This window comes from Aethalodelphis obliquidens, unplaced genomic scaffold (genome assembly GCF_003676395.1).
Source record: "Aethalodelphis obliquidens isolate GAN/ISIS:26980383/991018 unplaced genomic scaffold, ASM367639v1 scaffold88, whole genome shotgun sequence".
Classification (NCBI taxonomy): domain Eukaryota; kingdom Metazoa; phylum Chordata; class Mammalia; order Artiodactyla; family Delphinidae; genus Aethalodelphis; species Aethalodelphis obliquidens.
In genome coordinates this window covers 4,194,591-4,219,831 of record NW_020838032.1, presented here as the reverse complement: position 1 = coordinate 4,219,831, position 25,241 = coordinate 4,194,591, and the positions used below count along the sequence as shown (strand labels likewise).

The following is a 25,241-nucleotide window of genomic DNA, read 5'->3' as shown; positions in this document are numbered from 1 at the left end:
TCTGAACTTCCAGCCTCCAGAGACAATAAATTTGTTATTGTAAACTACCAACTTTGTACTAGGTACTTTGTTACAACAGTCCTAGGAAACTAATACAATTGCTTAGAGGCAATCATTTGCAATGAGCTCAGAATTTTCCCATCTACAGCTAAGTCTTAATTCAAAATTTTAAAAATCTTAACAGCACTTTCAGAAACAGTCTTTCTGCCTGCTGGCAGTTGTTTACAACACATTTGAACCAAACAGAAGTGCTCTGACATTTTCTAAGCCTTAAACTACATGTTTTTCTCTTGATGTTTATTCTTCAATGCTGCCAAAACTGGATATGCACCCAATTCCTTCTGCCCATCATGCTTGTTCCACAGCCCCATTAGATGAAAAGAAATTATGAAGTTTGGTGCAAAGTCGTCTTGACAGTTTTACCAAGATGTTTTTTAAAAGGTATTTTTTAAAACTTCAGTACTAAGGAATTTCTGCAATTCTATATCAGTTATAAGCCAGTATGAATTTATAATATAAAAGTTACCCAACAATTACAGAATAGTATTTATTGAAAAGTACATTTTTATATGTTGATTAGAATTTCTCAGCACCAATATTTTATACTTCCTCATATATTTTTCAGTCTTCAAAAGTCCCACACAGAATAACATAACTAACAATGGCTTTAAAAGCAGCCTGTGGCTTATTCATTTGGGAGCAGTGAGGGAGGAGAAACTGAAGCCCCAGGTACTCATGAAGTTATTTAAGTTGGGGGGGGAGTCAATCCTTGCAATAACCTCCAAACCTGTAGTGAAACTCAGAAAGAGTTACAATAGCTTTTAGAGTTGCTTCCTTCTAGATTAACAGTGTTTAAATCCAAAACCTAAAATTGGAAAGGAAAGGAAATTCTAAAGGAAAGCACCGCTCTTCAAACATAAATAATAACCCTCAATCTTCTTCAACTAACTAAATGCACGGCATTAAGGGGAGGAAGAATTGGTATACAAATGCTCTAGATGTTGAGATTGTTTAATTAAGGAGGAGATCCTACAATTATTCAAAATAATAAAGGAATCATGATATAGATGTCTGGTCAATGAATGGTTTATCCTTTTTAAAGTAAAAATAAAGTTTAAAGAGTTTTTCTTTTTAAAATATAGAAAAAAGAATGAAGGAATAATGTAGATAATTTACATTCCTTTCTCAGAAGTTTAGACCCACTGATTTCTACATGGTTTTGGAAATAGTCCATGTTGTATATTATACAGATACTTGTGAAATGTTCTTTTCTCATAGGAACTTTTTATATTAGGTTTGGTAACTTGGTTACAATAGAGTAATGTAGATCTTAAGTAGGAGATCATAACCAAGATCAAGATTAATTTTAAAGTACTTTAAAGATCAAGAAGAGAAAAGCCATAAAAATTTTAAAGATAAAGAATATATTTTTAATATTAACTAGGATTCATGCACATCCGCATTACTACATTACTTACCTAAACTAATTACACTGCATTAATATAGCCAGTGTGCTAATTACAAGAATTAACTCATTAAATCCTCATAACAACCTTATGATGTAGGCACAAATACTACCATTTTATAGACAGGAAACTGGGGCATAAAAAGTTAGGCAACTTACTTCATATCATGAGGCCAGTAAGAGCTAACATGCAAATCAAGTTCTGCCGAGCTCCAAAGCCCACTCACTACACTACATCAATTCTGGAAGTTGGTTTTACTAATTGTGAACAATCATTTTCTTTATCTTGTCACTTTTCATCAGATGCTCTAAGACTGTGTGTATGATCTTTATATAAGTAAATATGCTGTCATCCCACCAAATAATATTTAATAAATAATTATATGTGCAAGTAAGCTTCCACTTTCAAGCAGGGTAAAAGCTAAACATCTGGCCTTTATTAAGTAAGGGTGAAAAGACTGAGTATGTTCTGGACATTATTCATTTGTAAAATTTAACCAAACAGTTGATGTGGACAAGTTCTTCCTTATAAAAGAATCACAGCTAATAAAAGTAAAAAGAATGAGAAAATTATTGAGAAAATAATTCCAAAAAGGTTTATTATTGAGAAAAAGGTTCCAAAAAGTCACTATTTTGGAACCTTTTAAGAAATAATAGATCAGGCAATGCTATGAAATATTGCTAAGTTTTTAGGTGAAAGGGGATGGAACATTTCAACACAATGATTTTCAGTGGTACAAAACAGAGACCCAGCACCACCTATGAAATATTTTGACCATTAAAAAAAAAAAAAAAACCAAATCTAATCAAGCCTCAAGCTCCATCAGTCTACAGAAAATTTGAGGGATATACCTACAAATTAAGTGATCCCAGTATACAGTCATCTTAATCTATGTTGGGACATTCTATAAGATGCCACCCAGTTCCTTCAACAAATAAAACAGAACGGAAAAGTAGGGGGACTGTTATTGACTGCAAAAAATTACAAGACTTATCAATCAAGTAGAATGTAGAGCCCTTATTTGGATCCTGATTTGAACAAGCCAACTGTAAAAAAAAAAGACATTCCTCAGACAATCAGAAAATATTAGATGATCTTAAAGAATTATTAATATTGTTGAACAAAGAAATGATACTTTGGTAACACTAAAAGAAAAAAACTATGTCTGATAGTGATCATACTAAAGAATTTACAGTATAAACGTCATGGCTGATATTTGCTTTAAAGGGCATTTGGAGACAACTGGAGAAAACTAAACACACTGGATTTTAGATTGTGTTAGGGAATTAATCATTTTGTTGAGTATGATTACAGTATTATGGTTATTTTTTAGGTCCCTATTTAGCAGAGTTACATAATGAAATATTTAGGGGAAAAGTGAGAAAATATCTGGTATTTGCTTACAGAAATTCATATATATGTGGAAAACATCTGGGATTTGCTTAAAAATACCCCAGGAAAAATAAATAAAAGTCTGGAGGGGGAATAAATGAAACAAACATGGCAGAATGTTGATAACTGTTGAATATAATAAGTAATAATTAATATAATATAAATGCTGTATTTGAAAAATTCCATAATAAAAATTTTTTTAAAGAATGACCATTAATTTGGCTTAAGAAAGTACTAAATATAATGAAATAACTGAAACTGCTTTCATTTTGAGGTTGAGAGACCTACAAATGAATGTGCATATGTGTGTATATATATTTATTTATTATTTATTTATTTATGGATGTGTGTATGTGTGTATATGTATATACACACACACACAAATACACACATATATAACACATATTTTGAGATATATATACATATCTCAAAGTAAGAAAAAGAATAACATGATTTTGACAAAGAAGAAATGTATAAATTTAAAATATATCCAGATAATTGTAAGACTGAAGGAAGTAGTCATTAAAAGACTGTAAAATTGGGTAGGGAATATAGTAGGCACTCAATAAATGTTTCTGAATGAATGATACTCTATAAATGGTCTTTTTTCCTATTATAGTATCTAGGAATGTTCAAAGTCTAAATTTCCATAACACTATGTTCAATGAATTTATCTAATTTTGATATATTTTTGAAGATTAAACTTTATACTAAAGAAAATCTGTATCATAATTAAATCACTATTTAAGAACTGAGAAAGGACCCTAGATACAATTTAACTCAACCTGCTCATTGTACAGATCAAGATGGTAAGGCCCAAAATAACAAAGGGTATACCTCTATTTACACTTAATACATTTACTCACTTCATAAGACTGGAATTCTTCTTACTAAATGGTCCGATGATTTTAAACATCAGTTCCACAACTCCATTTTTCCCTAAGGATACAGAATTCACAGCTGGGAAGGTGAAAAAAAAGATGTAAAGTGATTTAAAAACCTCAGTGAGTAGAAATGTATATACATGTGATACATAGCCAAAAATATATACAAATTGTTTAGTAAATGTGAACTCAAGTCCCTCGTAAAGTCCACCTTAGTCAATACTTCAAAGGAAGGGGGATTTTTTTGTTTTATTTTTTAATGTTGCACGGAAATTGCAGTTACATGTTGTTAAAACAAAGTGTTAGACAAAGGCATGCCAATGGGAAGATGAGGTGGGAAAAGAAGTTAAAACAAATTATGAAAGGTCCTAGAAACTGTTAATTCTTTCAACTGCAGGGAATTACCCAAAAGGAACAACAAATCAGATCTGCATTTTAGATACAGGTCAGATCTAACAGCATTGTAGGAAAGATGGATTTGAGAGACACATTAGGAGACTGTGGTCTAGGTGAGAGGTAATGAGGACCTTAACTAAAGCGACAGCAGTAGGGAAAAACAGGTAACAACTTTAGACAGAACATGCAAATAATTACCTAACCAGAAAATTGTGCCTAACATTTTCAATCCTGAACAAATATTATTTAAAAATTATAGATACACTGTTTACTGACCTCCTGGTGCTTAACCAAATAAAATGCCACCGAAAATGTAGTTCCTAAAGTTTTGTATGACAATTTTAATTTCCTCTATATCTGTTTATTACTCCATTATCGCTTCTAATTTTAGTCTGTTTTGTGTTCCTTTTTCCTTCATTCAGTGGTTTATCTGTTTTATTTTTAATCCAATTTTTTAAATCAACTTTTGAAGATTTCATAACGTATTTTTTCTTTACTATTTCATTCCTCTGCTTTCCTTATGTTTATTGCTTTGTTCCTAAGTTCTTTGTTTAAACAGCCAATTAATTCATTTCCTTATGTGCTTCTTAATTATTTAAGTGTTAATTATTTAAGTATTCAAAACTATTTTCCTGTGAGTACACCTTTAGCTATATTGTCAAAGTATAGATACAGATAAATAAATACACACACACACGCATCTACCACTTTGATTATCGTTATTTTGTGATGATGTTCTGCAATAATATGTACTGTACAGTCTCAATTCTAGGTGTTTTATTAATCATTCCAATCCCATAGTCAGGGAATAGAAGAAAATCCATACCTCAGGGGCTTGGGACCTAATATTACATTAGTGAGAGAGGGAGAGAATGTGTGTGTGTGTGTGTGTGTGTGTGTGTGTGTGTACGCCCATTGGGAGACACTTCATCTGAGACTCTCTCCCTGTGATTACTGTTTTCTCCAGCTTCCTCAGAGGCTCCTGTGCTATTTATTTTCGGTTCTGCTACTTCCCTATTCATTACTGAAGAGAATTAGCTCCAGGTGACTATGCCACCACATTCCTTCCTTCTCAATTTTCCTCTCATCTGTGAAAATCCAAATACGCATAGCAGTTTTTCCAGCTTCCAATGTCCTCATATTCCTCCAGATCTTCTCCACAGGCCACCTACTCATCCCCCTTACTACATGCCTTTACAAACTGGGGGAATTAATGAGAATTCTGAAGATTTTGTCAACTCACCTTCTTACCCTACCTCACTTTTGTGGTGGGGGGTTAGAATCACAAAGAGCCATATTAAATATTCTCTTTCCTTGTCCACAAATTTTAGAGACTTATAAAGTTAAAGTACAGAATTTTCATTTTGTGTTAACTTCACAACACTGAGCTAACTAAAAGCTGCTCTGAAATACTCACAGTTGGCAGAATATACTCGTAAAAGCTGAAGACAAGGCAAAACCAAGCGATGATTCTGCAAATTCTGTTTGACCAAATTCAGGGTTATATTTAGAGCTCCATTAATTCTAGCTTTCGCTCCAAATTTTTTGTCTGTTTAAAAAAAATGAACAAGCACAATTTATTCATATATAACTTCTGAATAAAATGAAATGTCATAAAACAATGAAATTTCTAAAACTAATATTGTAAATTCATATTATCAACTAAAAGTTGATCTGAGATAATTAAAGCTGTAATCACTTTCTTATATGATTATGATTAAAAGCTTAACTAGAATGTAAGCTTTTTAGGCACTGAGACGTGACTATAAGATGACTATTAATGAAAAGCAAACACATTCTACCTGCATGCTCCTCAAAGCATTCCCATCCACACTCCCTCCTTCTGGCCTCAACAATATCCATGTTATGTGTATCTTTTGTAACATATATATGCAGGGACACACACACCAAGACACACTTCTGACTTTAACGCATTTTTTCTTCCTTTTTCCACCATATGCAATAGAATTACTCAGGAATTTAGGATCCTAAATTCTTGCAGGTCACTAGTTGACTGTAAAAAGCATTCCATGACTCAGACCAAGACAAAGCAGTAGCATTTTAGATTGTAAAATTTACCAGTTTCAAGGCACACAGAATTGATGTAACAAAAACAGTTCCACCTGAGAGTCATACAAACAAAACCCTTACCTTTCGGTCCAATTTTTGCAAGAATGGAATGAATCTGCACCATTAACTCCTCATTCAGAGGAGATTCTTTGTTGGCGTTCATAAGTATCTGTAATAATATTTGTGAACCACCTTTGGAGACTAAGAAACTCGCTCTTCGACCTCCACCTAAGAAGTTTTTTGAAAGAAATATGTTGAAATCGCAAATTCTTCTATAACATATTAGATATCACAACCTGTTAGCTTTAAAGAAGTATTAAAAGTGAAGACTTCAGAAAGCAAACAAATAGCATCAAAATAAAATTTTATTTTATTTATGTTAGTTTAAAAAATAGCGCAGACAGTAAATAAAAGTGATGCAAAACTCTACATTCAAGGCTCTAAAACACATGGGTTTGAGGGACACCAGAATATACCAAAAACAAAGCAAGAACAAGAGTATGACATTTTCGCTTCCAAATTCCAATACTCAGAATAGCCTCTGTATGAGTATCAGAAAATTCCAAAAAAAAGTACACATGATGCATTTCTGATCATTGTTTACAAACAGAAATTACACCAAAGGAAACAAAAACTTACCAGCTGACACCAGCTCAACAAGAATGCTTAAGATATTAAGTGTAGTTTGAAGATCTTTCGTTTTCTGAAATAAATAGTTTATTTGCTTTATTAAAACATTGTAAATTTGTGATTCCCAAACTTTTTCTGTCTGTCGGGAACCACCTATATTTTACAGATGACCTTTTTGGTTTCTCTAAGAATAAACGTATTCAGGTTTTCACTATTCTCACACATCACTTCAGTCTCTTATTGTCCTTAAAATTTTTTGGAAATCATCTGAGCTATTATTTTCTTATTATCAACAGGAATTAATTTGTCATTTGAACTCGTCAACTTCTACCAGATAGACAATACAAATAAATGTATTAAAATATAAAAGGCACTACAATGTATATATGGTGACTATCCAGTGAGCTCCCCTCTCAAAAAGTAACTGCATTATCAATTTCTTGTGCATCCAGCAAGATACTGTACACACATAAAAGTAATCCATGTAAATACACATGTATACATAGATTTATTTCTCCAAATGGTATTACTGCTCTATAGATAACTATTTTTATACTGATATTTTTACATGTCAATAAATAGTTTCTTCACCCTTTTTTAAGGGCCACATGATATATTCCACTGCATGGCAATACCATTGTTTATGCAACCAGTCACCTATCAATGGGATATTTAAATTTTTTAAATCTTTTGCTATTAAAAATTGCAACCAAAACTAAGTACGTACACTTACAGGGAAGCAAGTACAACTGTACATGGGATAAATTCCTAGCATTTCTGGGTCAATGATATGGGCATTTATTTTGATAGTAGATATTACTAACTTGCTCTTCACTGAGCAATTTACACTCCAACCCACAATGCAGAAAAGTAACTATTTCCCAAAGTCTGAACAACCAATCTAATAAGAGAAAATGTTTAAATACTGTACTTTTGTTATATTTCTCTTACTAAAAGCAATGCTTGGATGAAGAAAACCACATAGACAGCAGAACTGTGGCCTATTCAAGGAACTGCCTCATCCCCAGAGGAGAAGGATTTTACAGTGCTTATTTAGAGGAATTTCGGAATTGCAATGTATCAGTGACTGGAATGGGACTCTTGTTCTTCCCCTTCCCAAAAGGGAATAAGTGTTGTCTACTTCACCATTTAAGGGCAGAGACTAATGGAACCAGAAAGTCAAATCCAGACCAGAAAAAGGACCACACATTAACCAGAGACCCTTGTCTTAGCACTGTGGGTGTTAACTGGACCACTGGCTTACTGGGGACGGAGTTGGAAGAATGAGAGACAAACATTTGTTAAAGAAAAGAATGGACTGCGGCAGGAGCAGTATTGCTAAGTGTTCATCTTCTTCCTGGGTACACAGCCAAACCACATTTTCCAGCTCTTTTGCAATTACATTTGGGCCATATGACTGAGTTCAGGCCACTGGAATCTGAATGGAAGTTGCACTTCTATCTCATTTACCAGGGAAGTGGGATAATTATTTTTTTAAATACAGTTTTTTATTTTTAATTTTTAAAAAATTTTATACAATTTTAAAAGGTTACTTTCCATTTAGTTATTACAAAATATTGGCTATATTCCCCATGTTGTACAATACACCCTTGTACAAAACTATCTTGCACCCTATAGTTTTTTTGGGGGGGAGGGGATATAGTTGTTTTACAATGTTGTGTTAGTTTCTACCGTACAGTGGAGTTCCCTGTGCTATACAGAAGGTTCTCATTAGTTATCTATTTTATACATATTAGTGTATATATGTCAATCCCAATCTCCCAATTCATCCCACCACCCCTTTCCCCCCTTGGTGTCCATACGTTTGTTCTCTACGTCTGTGTCTCTATTTCTGCCTTGCAAACAGGTTCATCTGTACCATTTTTCTAGATTCCACATACATGCGTTAACATATATTTGTTTTTCTCTTTCTGACTTACTTCACTCTGAATGACAGTCTCTAGGTCCATCCACGTCTCTACAAATGACCCAATTTCGTTCCTATTTATGGCTGAGTAATATTCCATTGTGTATATATACCACATCTTCTTTATCCATTCGTCTGTTGATGGGCATTTAGGTTGCTTCCATGACCTGGCTATTGTAAATAGTGCTGCAATGAGCATTGGGGTGCATGTGTCTTTTTGAGTTGTGGTTTTCTCTGGGTATATGCCCAGTAGTGGGATTGCTGGGTCACATGGTAGTTCTATTTTTAGTTTTTTAAGGAACCTCCATACTGTTCGCCATAGTGGCTATATCAATTTACATTCCCACCAACAGTGCAAGAGGGTTCCCTTTTCTCCTCACCCTGTCCAGCATTTATTGTTTGTAGATTTTTTGATGATGGCCATTCTGACCAATGTGAGGTGATACCTCGTTGTGATTTTGATTTGCATTACTCTAATAATTCGTGATGACTAACAGACATATAGGAGAAACTGACAATAATACATAATAGTAGAAGACTTTAACACCCCACTTACATCACTGGACAGCTTATCAGACACAAAATCAAAAAGGCAACAGTAGTCTTAAATGACACCAGAGGCCAGTTGGACTTAATAGGTATCTACAGGACATTACATCCCAAAACAGCAGAATACATAATCTTTTCAAGTGCACATGGAACCTTCTCCAGGATAGATCACATGCCAGGCCACAAAACAAGTCTCAACAAATTAAAAGGCACATGAAAAGATGTACAATGAGGATAATTATTATAGAAGTGCAAATCAAAACAACAATGAGCTATCACCTCACACCTGTCAGAATGGCTACCATCAAAAAGAACACAAAAAACAAATGTTGGCGAGGATGTGGAGGAAAAAACCCATGCACACTGTTGGTGGGAATGTATATTGGTGCAGCCACTGTGGAAAAGAGTGTGGAGGTTTCTCAAAACTAAAAATAGAACTACAGAATGACCCAGCAATTCCCATCCTGAGTATATATCCAGAAAAAAACAAAAACACTAATTTGAAAAGATATATGCACCCCGATGTTCATAGCAGTACTGTTTACAGTAACCAAGATATGGAAGCAACCCAAGTATCCATAAACAGATGAATGGATAAAGAAGATGTGGTATATATATATATATATATATATATATATATATATATATATATACACACACAATAGAGTATTACTCAGCCATAATAATGAAATTCTGCCATTTGCAGTAATGTGGATGGACCTAGAGAATTTTATGCTTAGTGAAACAAGTCAGACAGAGAAAGACAAATATTGTATGCTATCACTTATATGAGAACTCTAAAAAATAATACAAATGAATGTATAAAGCAAAATTGGAACATTCTCACAGATACAGAAAACAAACTAGTGGTTACCAGTGGGGAGAGAAAATGGTGGAGGGGCACATTAGGGGTACAGAACTGAGTTAAAAAATACTAAGTATAAAACAAATAGGCAACAAGAATATATTGTATAGCACAGGGAATTTATAGCCATTATCTTGTAATAACGTTTAATGGAGTATAAACTGTAAAAACACTGAATCACTATGCCGTATGCCTGAAACTATAAAAAATATAATATTGTAAATCAATACTATACTTCAATTAAAGGAAAAAAAAAAGAGAATTCCCTGGCAGTCCAGTGGTTAGGACTTCACACTTTCACTGCTGAGGGCACAGGTTCCATCCCTGGTCAGGGAACTAAGATCCCACAAGCCATGCGGCACAGTCAAAAAAAAAAACACACACACACATGAACTCACTCCCTGATCATTTTTTTTCCAGTTCTACTAAGATATAATCTGACATATAACATTGTTTAAGTCTAAGGTATACAATGTACTCACTCACTCCTTATTTTTAACATTGCACTGAATAAAATATAAAATCTTGATTCTGTCTTGCTGATCCACCCCGAACTGTTATACTAGCATTGAAACTTAATTAATATCAATATAATATAGTTATTCAACCAATGTATGAAGTGAACTTAATCATAAATGAATAACTAACAGTATAAATGAGAATTTCCAATTTCAATCTTTTTTTTTTTTTTTTTTTTTGGCCATGCCACACATTATGCAGGATCTTAGTTCCCTGATGACCAGGAAGCAAACTCATGCCCCCTGCAGTGGAAGCACACAGTCTTAACCACTGGACTGCCAGGGAAGTCCCTCAATCATTTATTTTAAGCTAAAGATTTATTTCCAACTAATGCTTTATTTTCTATTACCAATTAGAATGGCATATTAAGATTTAAAATATGGTTATCATTATAATCCTAGGGAAATACACTTAGAGGTTTATCTAATATATGTTAGAATGTTTATATCCCCATTCCAAATAATTTAAAAAAGAAAACAAACTTCCATTCATTGGCTCTACCTCTAGGATAAAAATTCTGTACTTTGTAATTTTTTTTCTCTCAGTATTGGTTGCTATTAACAGCTACATAATTAAAGCATGTCAGTGACTTACCTCTAATGTTGACAGCAGAACTTCCATTCCTGTAGAACCTTTGGCTGTCATTTCTCTCCTTGTTTTTTCTGAAAAGTAGGAAAAAAAGTTTTCTTCTAAAACATGAAAGAAAAAAAATTACATATAGTTTTATCACAGTTAACATTTACTAATATTAGATATTATATTAGTTATAATTATATTATATTAGATAATATTCCCCGTGGTATACAACATATCCTTATGGCCTATCTTACATCAAATACTTTGTACCTCTCACTCCTCACCACTATATTTTCCCTCCCTCCCTCCCTACTGGTGACACTAGTTTGTTCTCTGTATCTGTGAATTTGCTTCTTTGTTGTATTCACTAGTTTGTTATATATTTTAGATTCCACAGTTAAATGATATCATACAGTATTTTTCTTTGTCTGACTTATTTCACTTAGTATAATGCCCACCAAGTCCATCCATGTTGCTGCAAATTTGTTCTTTTTTATGGCTGAGTAGTATTCCATTGTGTATGTCCATGTGTTTGTGTGTGTATATCACATCTTCTTCATCCATTCATCTGTTGATGGACACTTAAGTTGCTTCCATATCTTGGCAATTGTAAATAATGCTGATATGAACACTGGGGTGCATATATTTTTCAAATTAGTGTTTTTGTGGCTTTTTGGATATATACCCAGGAGTGGAATTGCTGGGTCATATGGTAGTTCTATTTTTAGTTTTTTGAGAAAGCTCCATACTGTTTTCCACAGTGGTTGCACCAATTTACACTCCCAACGACAGTGTACAAGGGTTTTTTCTCCACATCCTCACCAACATTTGTTATTTGTGTTCTATTTGATAATAGCCATTTTGACAGGTGTGCGGTGATAGCTCATTGTGGTTTTGAGCTACATTTCACTGACGATTAGCAATATTGAGCAACTTTTCATATGCCTGTTGGCCACCTCCATTTTCTCTTTGGAAAAATGTCTGTTCAGTTCTTCTTCCCATTTTTTAATTAGGCTATCTGTTTTTTTTTTTTGATGTGAAGTTGTATTAGCTGTTTATATATATTAGATATTAATCCCTTATCAGTCGAATCATTTGCAAATATTTTCTCCCATTCAGTAGAAATGGAAACTAGATGATCCTTTTCATCACAATAAATAGAAAAAAAAAGGTTGTCTTTTTGTTTTGTCAATGGTGTCTTTTGCTTTTAAATTGAATTAGGTCCCATTTATTTATTTATTTTTGCTTTTATTTACTTTAGGACATGAATCCAAAAAATTATTGCTGCAATTTATGTCAGTGTTCTGCCTATGTTTTCCTCTAGGAGTTTTATAGTATCCAATCTTACATTTAGATCTTTAATCCAATTTGAGTTGATTTTTGTATATGGCATTAAAGAATGTTTTAATTTCATTCTTTCACATGCAGCTGTCCAGTTTACCCAGCACCACTTACTGAAGAGGCTGTCTTTTCTCCATCGTATATTTTTGCCTCCTTTGTCATAGATTAAGTACCTGGGTTTATTTCTGGGCTCTCTATCTTGTTCCATTGATCTATGTGTCTGTTTTTTGTGCCAATACCACACTCTTTTGATTACTGTTGCTTTGTAGTATAGTCTGAAATCTGGGCGTGTGATTCCTCCAGCTCTGATCTTCTTTCTCAAGATTGTTTTGGCAATTTGGGGTCTTTTGTGTTTCCATACAAATTTTGAAATTATTTGTTTTAGTTCTGTGAAACATGCCATTGGTATTTTGATAGGGATTGCACTGAATCTGTACATTGCCTTGGGTAGTATGGTTATTGTAACAATACTGATTCATCCAATCCATGAACATGGTATATCTTTCCATCTATTTTTGTCATCTTCAATTTCTTTCATCAGTGTCTTATAGTTTTCAGAGTACAGGTCTTTTGCCTTCTTAGGTAGGTTTATTCCCAGGTGTTTTACTCTTTTTGATGTGATGATAAATGGGATGGTTTCCATAATTTCTGTTTCTGATATTCTGTTGTTAGTGTACGGAAATTCAGCAGATTTCTGTATATTAATTTTGTATCCTGCAACTTTACCAAATTCATTGAGGAACTCTAGTAGTTTCTGGTAGCATCTTTAGGGTTTTCTATGTATAGTATCATGTCATCTGCAAACAGTGACTATTTTACTTCTTCCTTTCCAATATAGATTTCTTTTTCTTCTCTGATTGCTGTGGCTAGGACTTCCAAAACTATGTTGAGTAAAAGTGGTGAGAGTAGGAATCCGTGTCTTGTTCCTGATTTTAGAGAAAATACTTTCAGGTTTTCATCACTGAGTATGTTGTTAACTGTGGGCTTATCACATATGGCCTTTATTATGTTGAGGTATGCTCCCTCTACACCCACTTTCTGGAGAGTTTTTACCATAAGTAGATGTTGAAGTTGTCAAAAGCTTTTCTGCATCTATTGAGATGATTATATGGCTTTTATTCTTCAATTTGTTAATGTGGCACTGTTTCATTTGTGGATATTGAAGCATCCTTGCATCCCTGAGATAAATCCTACTTGATTATGGTATATGATCCTCTCAATGTATTGTTGGATTCAATTTGCTAATATTTTGGTGAGGATTTTTGCATCTATGTTCATCAGTGAGATGGGCCTGTAATTTTCTTTTTTTGTGATATCTTTGTCTGGTTTTGCTATCAGGGTAATGCTGACCTTTTAGAATGAGTTCAGAAGCATGCCTTCCTCTGCAATTTTTTGGAGTAGTTTCACAAAGATAGGTATTAACTCTTCTCTAAATATTTGGCAGAATTCACCTGTGAAGCCATCTGGTCCAGGACCTTGGTTTGTTGGGAGTGTTTTAATTACTGATTCAGTTTCATCACTGATAATTGGTCTGTTCATATTTTCTGTTTCTTCCTGGTTCAATCTTGGGAGACTGTACATTTCTAAGAATTTACCCATTTTTCCTAGGTTGTCCATTTTATTGGCATATAGTTGTTCATAGTAGTATCTTATGAGTTTTTGCATTTCTGTGGTTTCAGTTGTAATTTCTTTTTCATTTCTGATTTTATCAATTTGAGCATTCTCTTTTTTTTTTTGATGTATCTGGTTATAGGCTTATCAATTTTGTTTATCTTTTTATCTTTTCAAAGAACCAGCTCTTATTTTCACTCATTCTTTCTAATTTTTTTAAGTCATTTTATTTATTTCTGCTCTGATCTTTATGATTCCTTACCTTCTACTAACTTCGGGTTTTGTTTGTTCTTTCTTTTTCTAGTTTGTTTAGGTGTAAGGTTAGGTTATTTGAGATTTTTGTTTCCTGGGCTAAGCTTGTATCACTATAAACTTCCCTCTGAGAACTGCTTTTACTGCATCCTATAGATTTCAGACCATTATTTTCATTTCATTTGTCTCCAGGTATTTTATGATTTCCTCTTTGATTTCTTTAGTGATCCATTTATTGTTTAGTAACGTACTGTTTAACCTCCACATATTTGTGGTTTTCGCAGATTTTTTTCCCTTGTAGTTGATTTCTAGACTCATAACATTGTGGTTATAAAAGATACTTGATATGACTTCAATTTTCTTAAATTTACCTAGGCTTATTTTGTGGTCTAGCATGTGAACTATCTTGGAGAATGTTCCATGTGCACTTGAAAAGAATGTGTATTTTGCTGCTTTCAGATGGAATGTTCTATATATATCTATCAAGTCCATTTGGTTAAATGTGTCATTTAAGGCCAGTGGTTCCATATTGATTTTCTGTCTGGATGATATGTCCCTTGATGTAAGTGGAGTGTTAAGCCCCCTACTATTATTGTGTTACTGTCCATTTCTCCCTTTATGCCTGTTAATACTTGCTGTATGTATTTAGGTGCCCCTATATTGGGTGTAAATTTATTTACAATTGAACTGATCCCTTGATCATCATGTTAAGTCCTTCTTTGTCTCTTGTAATGGCCTTTAAAGTCTGATACAAATATTGCTACTCTGGCTTTCTTTTGATTTCCATTTGCATGGAATACTTTTTTCTGCAGAGGAAATGTTTAAAGCTAGCAGAGGTTGATTCATGAGGCTCAATGAAAGAAGCCATCTCTATAACATAAAAGTGCAAAGTAAAGGAGCAAGTGCTGATGTAGAAGCTGCAGTGAGTTGGTTACACGAAACAGCAGATTTTCAATGTAGACAAAATAGCCTTATATCGGAAGAGATGCCATCCAGGACTTTCATAGCTAGGGAGAAGTCAATATCTGGCTTCAAAGCTTCTGTCATTAGGGACTAATGCATCTCGTGACTTGAAGTTGAAGCCAATGCTCATTTACAATTCCAAAAATTCTAGGGCCCTTAAGAATTATGCTTAATCTACTCTGCCTGTATTGTATCAATGGAACAATGAAGCCTGGATGACAGCGCATCTGTCGGCCAACATGGTTTGTTGAATATTTTAAAGCCCACTGTTGGGACCTACTGCTCAGAAAAAAAAAAGATTTCTTTCAAAATGGGACTGTTCACTAACAATGCACCTTGTCACTCTGAGGAAGATATACAAGATTAGTGTTGTTCTCATGCCTGCTAACACAACATCCACTCTGCAATCCATGGATCAAGGAGTAATTTTGCCTTTCAAGTCTTCTTATTTAAGAAATACATTTCATAAGGCTATAGTTGTCATAGGTAGAGATTCCTCTGATGGATCTGAGCAAAGTCAGTTAAAAACCTGTAAAGAATTCACCATTCTAGATGCCATTAAGAACATCTGTGATTCATGGGAAGAGGTTAAAACATCAACATAAACAGAAGTTTCAAAGAAGTTGATTCCAACCCTCATGGATGACTTTGAGGGATTCAAGACTTCAGAGGAGGAAATAACTGCAGATGTGGTGGAAACAGCAAGAGAACTAGAATTAGAAGTGGATCCTGATGATATGACTGAATTCCTGTAATCTCATGATAAAATACTGACAGATGAGGAGCTGCTTCTTATGGATAAGCAAAGGAAGTGGTCTTGAGATGGAATCTACTCCTTGTGAAGATTGCTGAAGTGACAACAAAGGATTTAGAACACTACAAAAACTCAGTTGATAAAGCAGCAGTAGGGTTTGAGAGGATTCATTCCAGTTTTAAAAGAAGTTCTACTGTGGGTAAAATGCTATCAAACAGCACCACATGTTATAGAGAAATCATTCGTGAAAGAGTATGTGTGGCAAACTTCACTGTCTTATTTTAAGAAATTGCTACAGCCACCCCAGCCTTCAACAAACACCACCTCAATCAGTTAGCCGCCTTAAATATTGAGGCAAGACACTCCAACAGCAAAAAGATTATGACTCACTGAGGGCTTACATTTTAAGCAATAAAGTATTTTTTAATTAAGGTATGTACATTTTTTTAGACATATGCTATTGCACATTTAATAGATTACAGTACAGTGTAAACGTAACTTTAATATGCACTGGGAAACCAAAAACTTCATGTGACTCACCCTATTGCAATATTTGCTTTAGTGCAGTAGTCTGAAATCGAACCTACAATATCTCTGAGGTATGTCTGTAGTTCCACATATGAACCACAGCATATATCATAAATAATTTATTATTGATAATAGTTGTATAATGTAGTTATAATGTCCCAGAGTTTGGCTACATCAAAATTAATTCAACCATTCTCCATAGTTGGATATTTAAGGTTGTTTCTTGATCTTTGACTTTACAAACAGTGAAATAAACACCTCCAAATATTCTTTTATATACTAAGGTTTTTATTTCACTCAGGTTTCTGAGAGTGAAAGTGTTAAGTAAAATAGCAGGTGCACTTTAAATTTTAATAAACATTGCCAGATTCTTTCCTCCAAAGTTTATAATAATTATTGCACCACCTACAGTGTATGAAAATATCCTATTTTCCATGCCTTCAATGGCACTGGATATTGTCATTCTCTAATTTCTGCCAATCTAAGTAGTGAGAAATATCTTAGTTGTTTTCATTAGTAATTCCTGACTTTTAAGAAAGTAAAGAAGCTTTTCATACTGGTTATTTGCATTTCTTCTTCTTTGAGCTGTAAATTCCTAAACTTTCTCTCTCAAATGGATAGACAACTGGATTATGCTATAAATAATGATGGGACAATCTTTCACTAGTAATTTACACTGTGTTAACTATAAACAGAGTCATTGTATTATACAACCCCAGGGGGCAGTATTCAGGGGCTGGCTCTCCCATTTGTGGGTGGCAGGGTGAGGAAAAGGACAATCTCTGGTAGTGGTATGACTAGGGGCATTTTCAGTAGTGATGTTGGAGTCGGGACTTCTTGACTATGATGGGAAGAGTCTACAGTGGTGAGAGCAATTATACGCAAGTAGTATTTATAGGTTTGGAGAATTTGTTTTCTTTGTTTTTGTTGGGGTGTTTTGTTTTGTTTTAAGGAGTTATTTCATATGCGAATACAGTGAATATACTCGGTACACCTATCTATCTTTGCACTAATACAGTGACCATCCTTATATATTTACCTTAGTTGATAAGCACAATATATCAATGACCTACACCTCCAGAATAATGAAATAATAAAAAACTAAATAAATTAAAATAATTGTGAGTTGTCTGGATCTTAATTTTAACAGAATGCCTTCAATGTATCACTGTTAAATATAAAGGTAGCTACTGGTTTACCCTTATTTAGAAAAAGAAAAATCAAGGTTTTTTTTTAATCAAGCACAGATTTTGGAATCTTAAATTTCTTTTTTAGCTCCTATTGAGGTAATCACATGGGTTTTATTCAACCTGTCCAAATAATGCTATACTGATATATTTCTTGATATTATAATTGGACTTAATTCATTAATGTTTTATTTGGGATTTTTCAAATTTAGGTTCCTAAGTGCAAAGTTAATACTTTTCTTCTCTTGTACTCTGTCAAGGTTTTGATACCAACTAAGTAGTACTAGCTTCATAAAACAGATAAATTATGCCTAATTACAGACATCATTTATTGAACATTTTTAACATTATTTTTACACGTTTCTCATGTAAATTACATGATAATTACATAATATCTCTTATCTCTATTTCAGAGATGGTGCAGCTAAGTCCTAGAGATTCAAAACTTCCCTAAGGTCACCCAATCACTGAATGACAGGGCTTGCATTTCAAAGTGGGGAACAACACTAATAACCAACATAATACCTGCCATCTTTTTGTCAACATTCTAGAAAAAGTAGTACTGGAATTAGGTGTTGTCTGAAAATTGGGGAAAGGGGGGCATTCATACATAAGTAAACTCATAATAATTTTTTAGAAACAATGCTTTGAAGATCAATTTCTTCCACAGTTATTCACTTTTCTACTTCTTGAGTCTATGGGAGAAAGTTCAATTTTTACATAACCATGTATTTATCAAAAGTCTGAACATTCTTAGCATCTACTTTTAAAGAATTAAGAAAGCATTCCAAAAACAAGAGATTAAAGTTTACCTTGACTCTGAGCCAGATGAAGAATTTTTGATGTAACATATCTGGCAGTATCTGATTCTGTAGATTCAGTATTGATCTTCTCCAGCTGAGCCAGGAGTCCCACAATCCGAGAGTTATTGGTAAGGCTAAAAAAAGAATGTTACTTTAAATTAGGGCACATTCTACATCAATTGCAAATAAAATACTATAAAGATCAGTGTTAAAAACAAATCAAAACAAAATTCTACCCTTCTAAAAACTTTAAGCATTTACACGTCACATTTCCTTACTCTGTGTTAGAGCTTAACATTGCTATGTTCTGTTAATTTACATGAGAAACATTCTATTTCAGGAAACCACAAAAGTGCATTCAACTCTATCCAGCAATCTTTTATCACATTCTGACAATTCACCTTTCCACTCTCCAAGCAGACTTTTTATACATCCTATGCTTTCCTCAAAACTCTAACCATCCCTTCTAACCCACTCCATTCTCAGTTAGTACCCTGCTTCATAACTATTATAAAATCAAAAAAGAATACATTCATTTCCTACAAACAGTTCCTTAAACCTCTCTGATTCTCTACCCACATTCTTTCTTCTTTATTCCCATTCATTATACATTTGCACATTTGGTGCTATTCTAGGTACTGCCAACAGTGAACAAAATGAACAAAAATTCCTGCCCCTCAGAGTGAACATTCTGATGGGACAAATTAAATACATAAATAATTATATAGTACAAAGGAGGTAGGAAGCACTATGGAGAAAAGCGGGTTGTGGGAATAAAAGATGCAAGGGTGCAGAAGGTTGCAATTTTAGACAGGGTGGTCAGGGAAAACTTTGAGAGGGTACCATTTAGGGAAAGGCCTGAAAGGAGTAAGAGAGTAAACGGTGCAGATACCCACAGAAAGAGCTGACCAGAAGACAGAGTCACAATCATCAAAACATCAAGGCAGGATCGTGCCTGCTGTATTCAATTAAGAGTGAGATGGGGGCTTCCCTGGTGGCGCAGTGGTTGAGAGTCCGCCTGCTGATGCAGGGGACACGGGTTCGTGCCCCGGTCCAGGAAGATCCCACATGCCACGGAGCGGCTGGGCCCGTGAGCCGTGGCCGCTGAGCCTGCGCCTCCAGAGCCTGTGTTCCGCAAAGGGAGAGGCCACAACAGTGAGAGGCCCGCATACCGCAAAAAAAAAAAAAAGAGTGAGATGGCCACAGCAGACTTAAAGGAGAATAACGGTAAAAGATGAGGTCAGAGTTGAGGGTGGGGTAGAAGAGAGCACAATCATTTAGAGCCTTATAGGCCACTGTAAAAACGTTGACTTTTTGCAACTAGGTGAGCCAGGAAGTTTTTGAGCAGAAGAGTGATGTGATCTGACTTGATTGATTGATTGATTGATTTTATTTTTGGCTGCATTGGGTCTTCGTTGCTGCACACGGGCTTTCCTCTAGTTGCAGCGAGCAGGGGCCACTCTTTGTTGCGGTGCACGGGCTTCTTGTTGTGGTGGCTTCTCTTGTTGCGGAGCATGGGCTCTATCTAGGCACGAGGGCTTCAGTAGTTGTGGCTCACGGGCTCTAGAGCACAGGCTCAGTAGTTGTGGCACACGGGCTTAGGTGCTCCACAGCATGTGGGATCTTCCCGGACCAGGGCTTGAACCCATGTCCCCTACGTTGGCAGATGGATTCTCAACCACTGCACCACCAGGGGAGCCCTGACTTGCTTTTAAAAGGCTCTCTTTGGCCGGTATGTTGAGACTCAAAGAACAATCCCTCCACTGGCATGCCTGACCCCAGCGCTTCTTGCATTCCCAATGTATTTGTTCCTTCAATTAATCTTTCTCTGATTCATCATTTAGCTCTCCCTTTCAACTGGATCATACCCATTGGCACACAATATGATCCAGGAGCTCCCACTAGTTACCACCCCATTTCTCTGCTACTCCTTGAAGGAAATGTCTGTACTTGACCTCTCCATTTCCTCTCATGTTGTTCACTTTTTCAAACTACTAGTTTGGCATCTGCACTCTGAGGTCTCCCCAAAACCTCCTGTGGTCACTTCTTTCCTTGTCAGATTCAGAATCTCAGCCCTATCCCAATCAGCTCCTTTTTTCTTCACTTTCTCCCTTGGGCTTCAATGGCTCCATATTCTCCTGATTTTCTTCCTATCGCCACTTCTTTTAGATCGACTCTACTGGCTCCTCCTCCAACAAACCTCTAGATGCTGAGGACCCCCCCACAGCTCTATCCCCAGCCCTCTTCCCTTCACTCTCTCCATTCTACTGCCCCAAGCAATCTCATCTAACCCCACAGCTGGATGTTAGATTAAAACTGATATGCTGCCTGGCTCCTACATTCAACTCCAGCCTCAACCTGCTCCTCTTCCAAATCTTAACTTTCCCAAACTCACATGAAACCATCAGTTGCTCAAGACAAAAATCTAGACTCCCTTTCCCATGCCCAGCTCAATATTAGCTCCATCTCTAAAACACCTCAAATCCATCCACTTCTCTCCATCTCTTATCATTATTACTACCCAAGTCCAAGCAATCATCATTTCTCACTTGGCAATTACAGCGTCCTAAATAATCTGCTTTCATTCTTGCTGCCCTCATACTGGGATCCAAACACACCAGACTTCTACCAGCTCCTTGAATATAGCAAGTTTCTTCCCAATCTCAAGGTCTTTACATTTGCTGTCCTCTCAACCTAGAGGATAATTTCTGCCAGTTCTTCATATGGCTGGCTCCTTCTCATTTCAGGTTACAACCTGAAGATGTCCCCACTTCTCCACCAGCCCCTCAGCTTCCAATATTAAAATGTGTCCAATGATGTAAGCTTCACAAAGGTAAAGACCTTGCATGTCTTATTCTATATACGTAGTATTTCGAACAGTGGCTAGCACAGAATAGGCAATACCCAGCTATATTCAGAATGAACAAAAAAATGAAGAAGCATATGGAAAACAGTATATTTATACTTTTTTTAGATTAACAACTAAACTCAATGCTTTCAATTTGGAGGTACTTCATCTGAAAAGGTATCTGGAGGATGAAAAAAACATATTGAGCATACTATTTAAGAATGTAACTAAAATAAAATAATACAATATTTCCCAATTTTGCAAATAGCCAGCATTATATGGAAATGAAAATATATATCACTATGTATAAATCTCTAAATGAAAAAACAACAAAATATATACAGTATGATATTAACATAAAGTTTTAAAATATACAAATTCAATACAATATATTCTTTAGTGTGTGTGTGTGTGTGTGTGTACATATATTTTCCCCTCCCCAACAATGGTATCATTAATATGTTTGTCTATCTTTATTTTCTGTAAACCGGTAGTCGAATTTAAAGGCCTAATCTGATCAAGGCCTGATTTGGTGACATGAATTCTTTGTAAGTGGTACTGTAATCTTCCATAAGGAAGCAAACAGGGTCTGGTTATCTTACTTTTGTAATATAAGCAGTCACTGGTTACCACTGCCTAGATCCATTACTTTAGTAGGGGTTGAAAAGCACTGATACTCTACCATTTCCATTCCTTCTACTTCTTACCTAGGACAATTCCATAAAAAGAAAAATCCCTTATTTAATTATCCAGAGGTATAATTCATCAAATAAAAGCAAAATAAATGCTGGATTTTTAATTTATCTTTATTTACCAGTTTTCAGAAGAATGAGTTCATTTCCAAAAGTCCTCCCCAAGTAATCAATGAAGTATTTTGATTTCCTGTATCAATATGTACTCACAGATTTAAACGCATATGATACATTTATCCACTGTAGTTATTAATGCTCAAATTGCCCCACCTTTGATCAATGGGAGCCTCTTCGTGTGGGCTCCCAAGTCCTTTTGTTATGATCCTAGTCTTTGATAGCTTCCTGGATTTTGATATAACAAGACTGTTATTAGACCAGCAGTTCTCAGTATATGCTCTACAAAACTGAGTACTTGAGGCTCTTTCAGAAAATCTGTGAGGTCAAAAACTATTTTCATAAAAATACTAAGACACTATTTACCTTTGACACAGTGTTGACATTTACATTGTTGATCTGAAGGCAATGGTGGATAAAGTGCTGGCACATGATACAATCAAGACAGTGACACCAAATTGTAGTCACTGTGTGATAACTAGCAGTCACCATGTTCTTCACCAACATGCACTCACAGTTAAAAACAAAAATGCCAGTTTCACCTATGAGTATACATTTTTTAATATTCTGTGTGCACATAAGACATTTCAGCTGCACAATGAAATAGGATGGTTGAGGGAAAACACTTGTGTGGTTGTTTAAACTGCAAGCTGAACTAGTTACTTTTTCCATAGAACATCATTTTTACTTTAAAAAAACAACTGACAATGATTATTTGCACTGGGGTATTCTGGAATACATTTTCTTGGCAATAAACAAAGTGAGTCTATCACTTCAAGGAAACAACTGATAGATTTGTTACCAATGATTAAATGTGAACTTTCAAGCAAAAATTAGAATCTTGGAAAACAAAGATCTACCATCATGACCTTGACAGCTTCCCCCTTCTTAAAGAATTTTCTGATAAAATCACTGGTGATATTAGTAAATGTAATTTTTTTAAACTGTGTAATAAACATTGTCAATATTTAGAAGGTCTGCATAACTCACTGAATCAATATGTTCCAAATACTGACCAATGTGTGATGTTACAAATTCAGACATGGGAAAAAGAACCAGTCAATATGCAAAAGAGACCAATGGATTTTAATGTAAAAGAAAATAAAAAGTTCACATATGTGGTTTCTGATTCCACAGTGCAACTAACCTTTAAGAAACTACCACTTATCAAGTTTTAGTGTGATATCAAAGAACATCCACTTCAATTTGCATTTCAAACAATATGGCTTTATTTCTAAAGTACATTGTTATCATTCAGAAATGTTTATTCCTCACCTATAATTATCACTCTTGCTTTAATCACATTTTTACTGTTTCTCTCCAAATACTGAACACACAACTTTATTTTCCTCCATCATAAATCAAAGGACAATTAGCCACAATTATCTGAAAAGGCCTTTTATTCAACTATTCCTTCCTTTTCTAAATATATACCTATGTGAGCCCATATTGTAGCCATATACTTTAACAACATGAATACTCATAAAAACATATATGTACGTACGTATAACATATGTGTGTACTATAAACAATATGTATACTGATGTATGTATGACAGTTTGAACTCAGAAGCAGATAAGAGAATCTAGCTGTCTTCCATTAAACCAGACATTAAAGAGATTTGCAAAAATTTAATAAATCATGCCACCTTCTAAATATTTTTGATAATTTAGTTATTTTAAAATATTACTATGTTATTATGCAATGGGTTTATTACTGTTATTTTTAAATGAAGTAATAAAATTTTTTTAATTTCTCAGTTTTAATTTATAATATGGTAAATATCAATAGATTAAAAATAATGCACATTCAACAAAAGCTTTTACGAGTCATTAATTTAAGAGCACAAGGGGGTTCTTAGACAAAAAGTTTGAGAACTGTTGTTCTCAACTTATCTTGCACATTTTGTGCTCTGATCTGGAATCGACCCTTTCTCCAAAAAGCCCTGGTTCTTTTTGGTAAGAAATGGTATTAAGACACCACAGTCTGCATACTAGAGAGCAAATACATCTTTAAAAACAATTCTGTAACCTAGATTTAAGAAAAATTTGCATTATGGAAACCAGGATTCTGAAATTTAATAATTGAGTGGGTTTTTTTGTTTAGTTTTCTCCAGTTATTTTTCTCTTAAAGGTCATCTGTTAGCATTTTTCAGTAGCTAATAAAACATCTACTATTAAAAATATTCAAAAACATACAAAACACACTGATCATAACACATGCTCTGTTCCATTCCAAAGTAAGAGTTTGAATTTTAAATTAAATTACACCACTATCAAAGTAAAACAACTTGCAACTAAGTGATTTCTTTCTAAGAATCATGCTCTTACAAATTATAGATGGATAGATGCATGAATTTTTTGAAGGACGGCAAACAAATGGAAATTAAGAACGTAGGCAAGTTGATTTCCCTATTTTTACTTTTCTCATTGACAGAATAAAAACTGAACGAAATATTCCAAGCCACCCCCAACTCAGCTCTAAAAATTTAAGGCTGCTGACACTAATGTTGAGAGAACTGCAGGGTGAACACCAGAGGGCACCTCTACCTACTGAATGATTTTTAGACTTTGGAAAATCCAAGGATAAAGGTAAAAACAAAAGCTATACAACTATTCAATGAGCGATCTGAGCTACACAGCAGAGCAGAAAATTGTTAAATAAAGAGGCTCAGACAAGGATTTATCTTCCCTGCCTTGCCCTATTTTTAGATGAATCAAAATGAGACCAAGACCAACCCCGGGAGGTTCCATTTATAACTGCTAATGTTAATTACTTTATAGTAAAAAAATCATGGAATTGAAAATATGATCAATGTGAAATACATCAAATCGAGTTAACTTTCCAATGTATATTTTAAACTATCACTCAAAT

General features: G+C 34.6%; 1 protein-coding gene across 5 annotated transcripts in view; it reads right to left on the bottom strand.

Moving 5' to 3' along the window:
- Positions 1-25,241, bottom strand: part of AGTPBP1 (ATP/GTP binding carboxypeptidase 1) — a 170,615-nt gene that overhangs the window by 106,785 nt on the left and 38,589 nt on the right. For 4 of the 5 annotated variants that reach the window (XR_003430280.1, XM_027094262.1, XM_027094259.1 and 1 more), the window contains exons 3-8: positions 18,723-18,847; positions 11,293-11,387; positions 6,848-6,911; positions 6,290-6,436; positions 5,556-5,687; positions 3,725-3,818 (exon numbers count right to left, since the gene is read on the bottom strand). Coding sequence is in view for 4 of the 5 variants with exons in the window: in XM_027094262.1 (XP_026950063.1) it covers positions 3,725-3,818; positions 5,556-5,687; positions 6,290-6,436; positions 6,848-6,911; positions 11,293-11,387; positions 18,723-18,847 (657 nt within the window). In the remaining variant the exon portion in view is untranslated. The remainder of the gene's footprint in view (positions 1-3,724; positions 3,819-5,555; positions 5,688-6,289; positions 6,437-6,847; positions 6,912-11,292; positions 11,388-18,722; positions 18,848-25,241) is intronic. The other variant, XM_027094261.1, reaches the window with a different exon arrangement.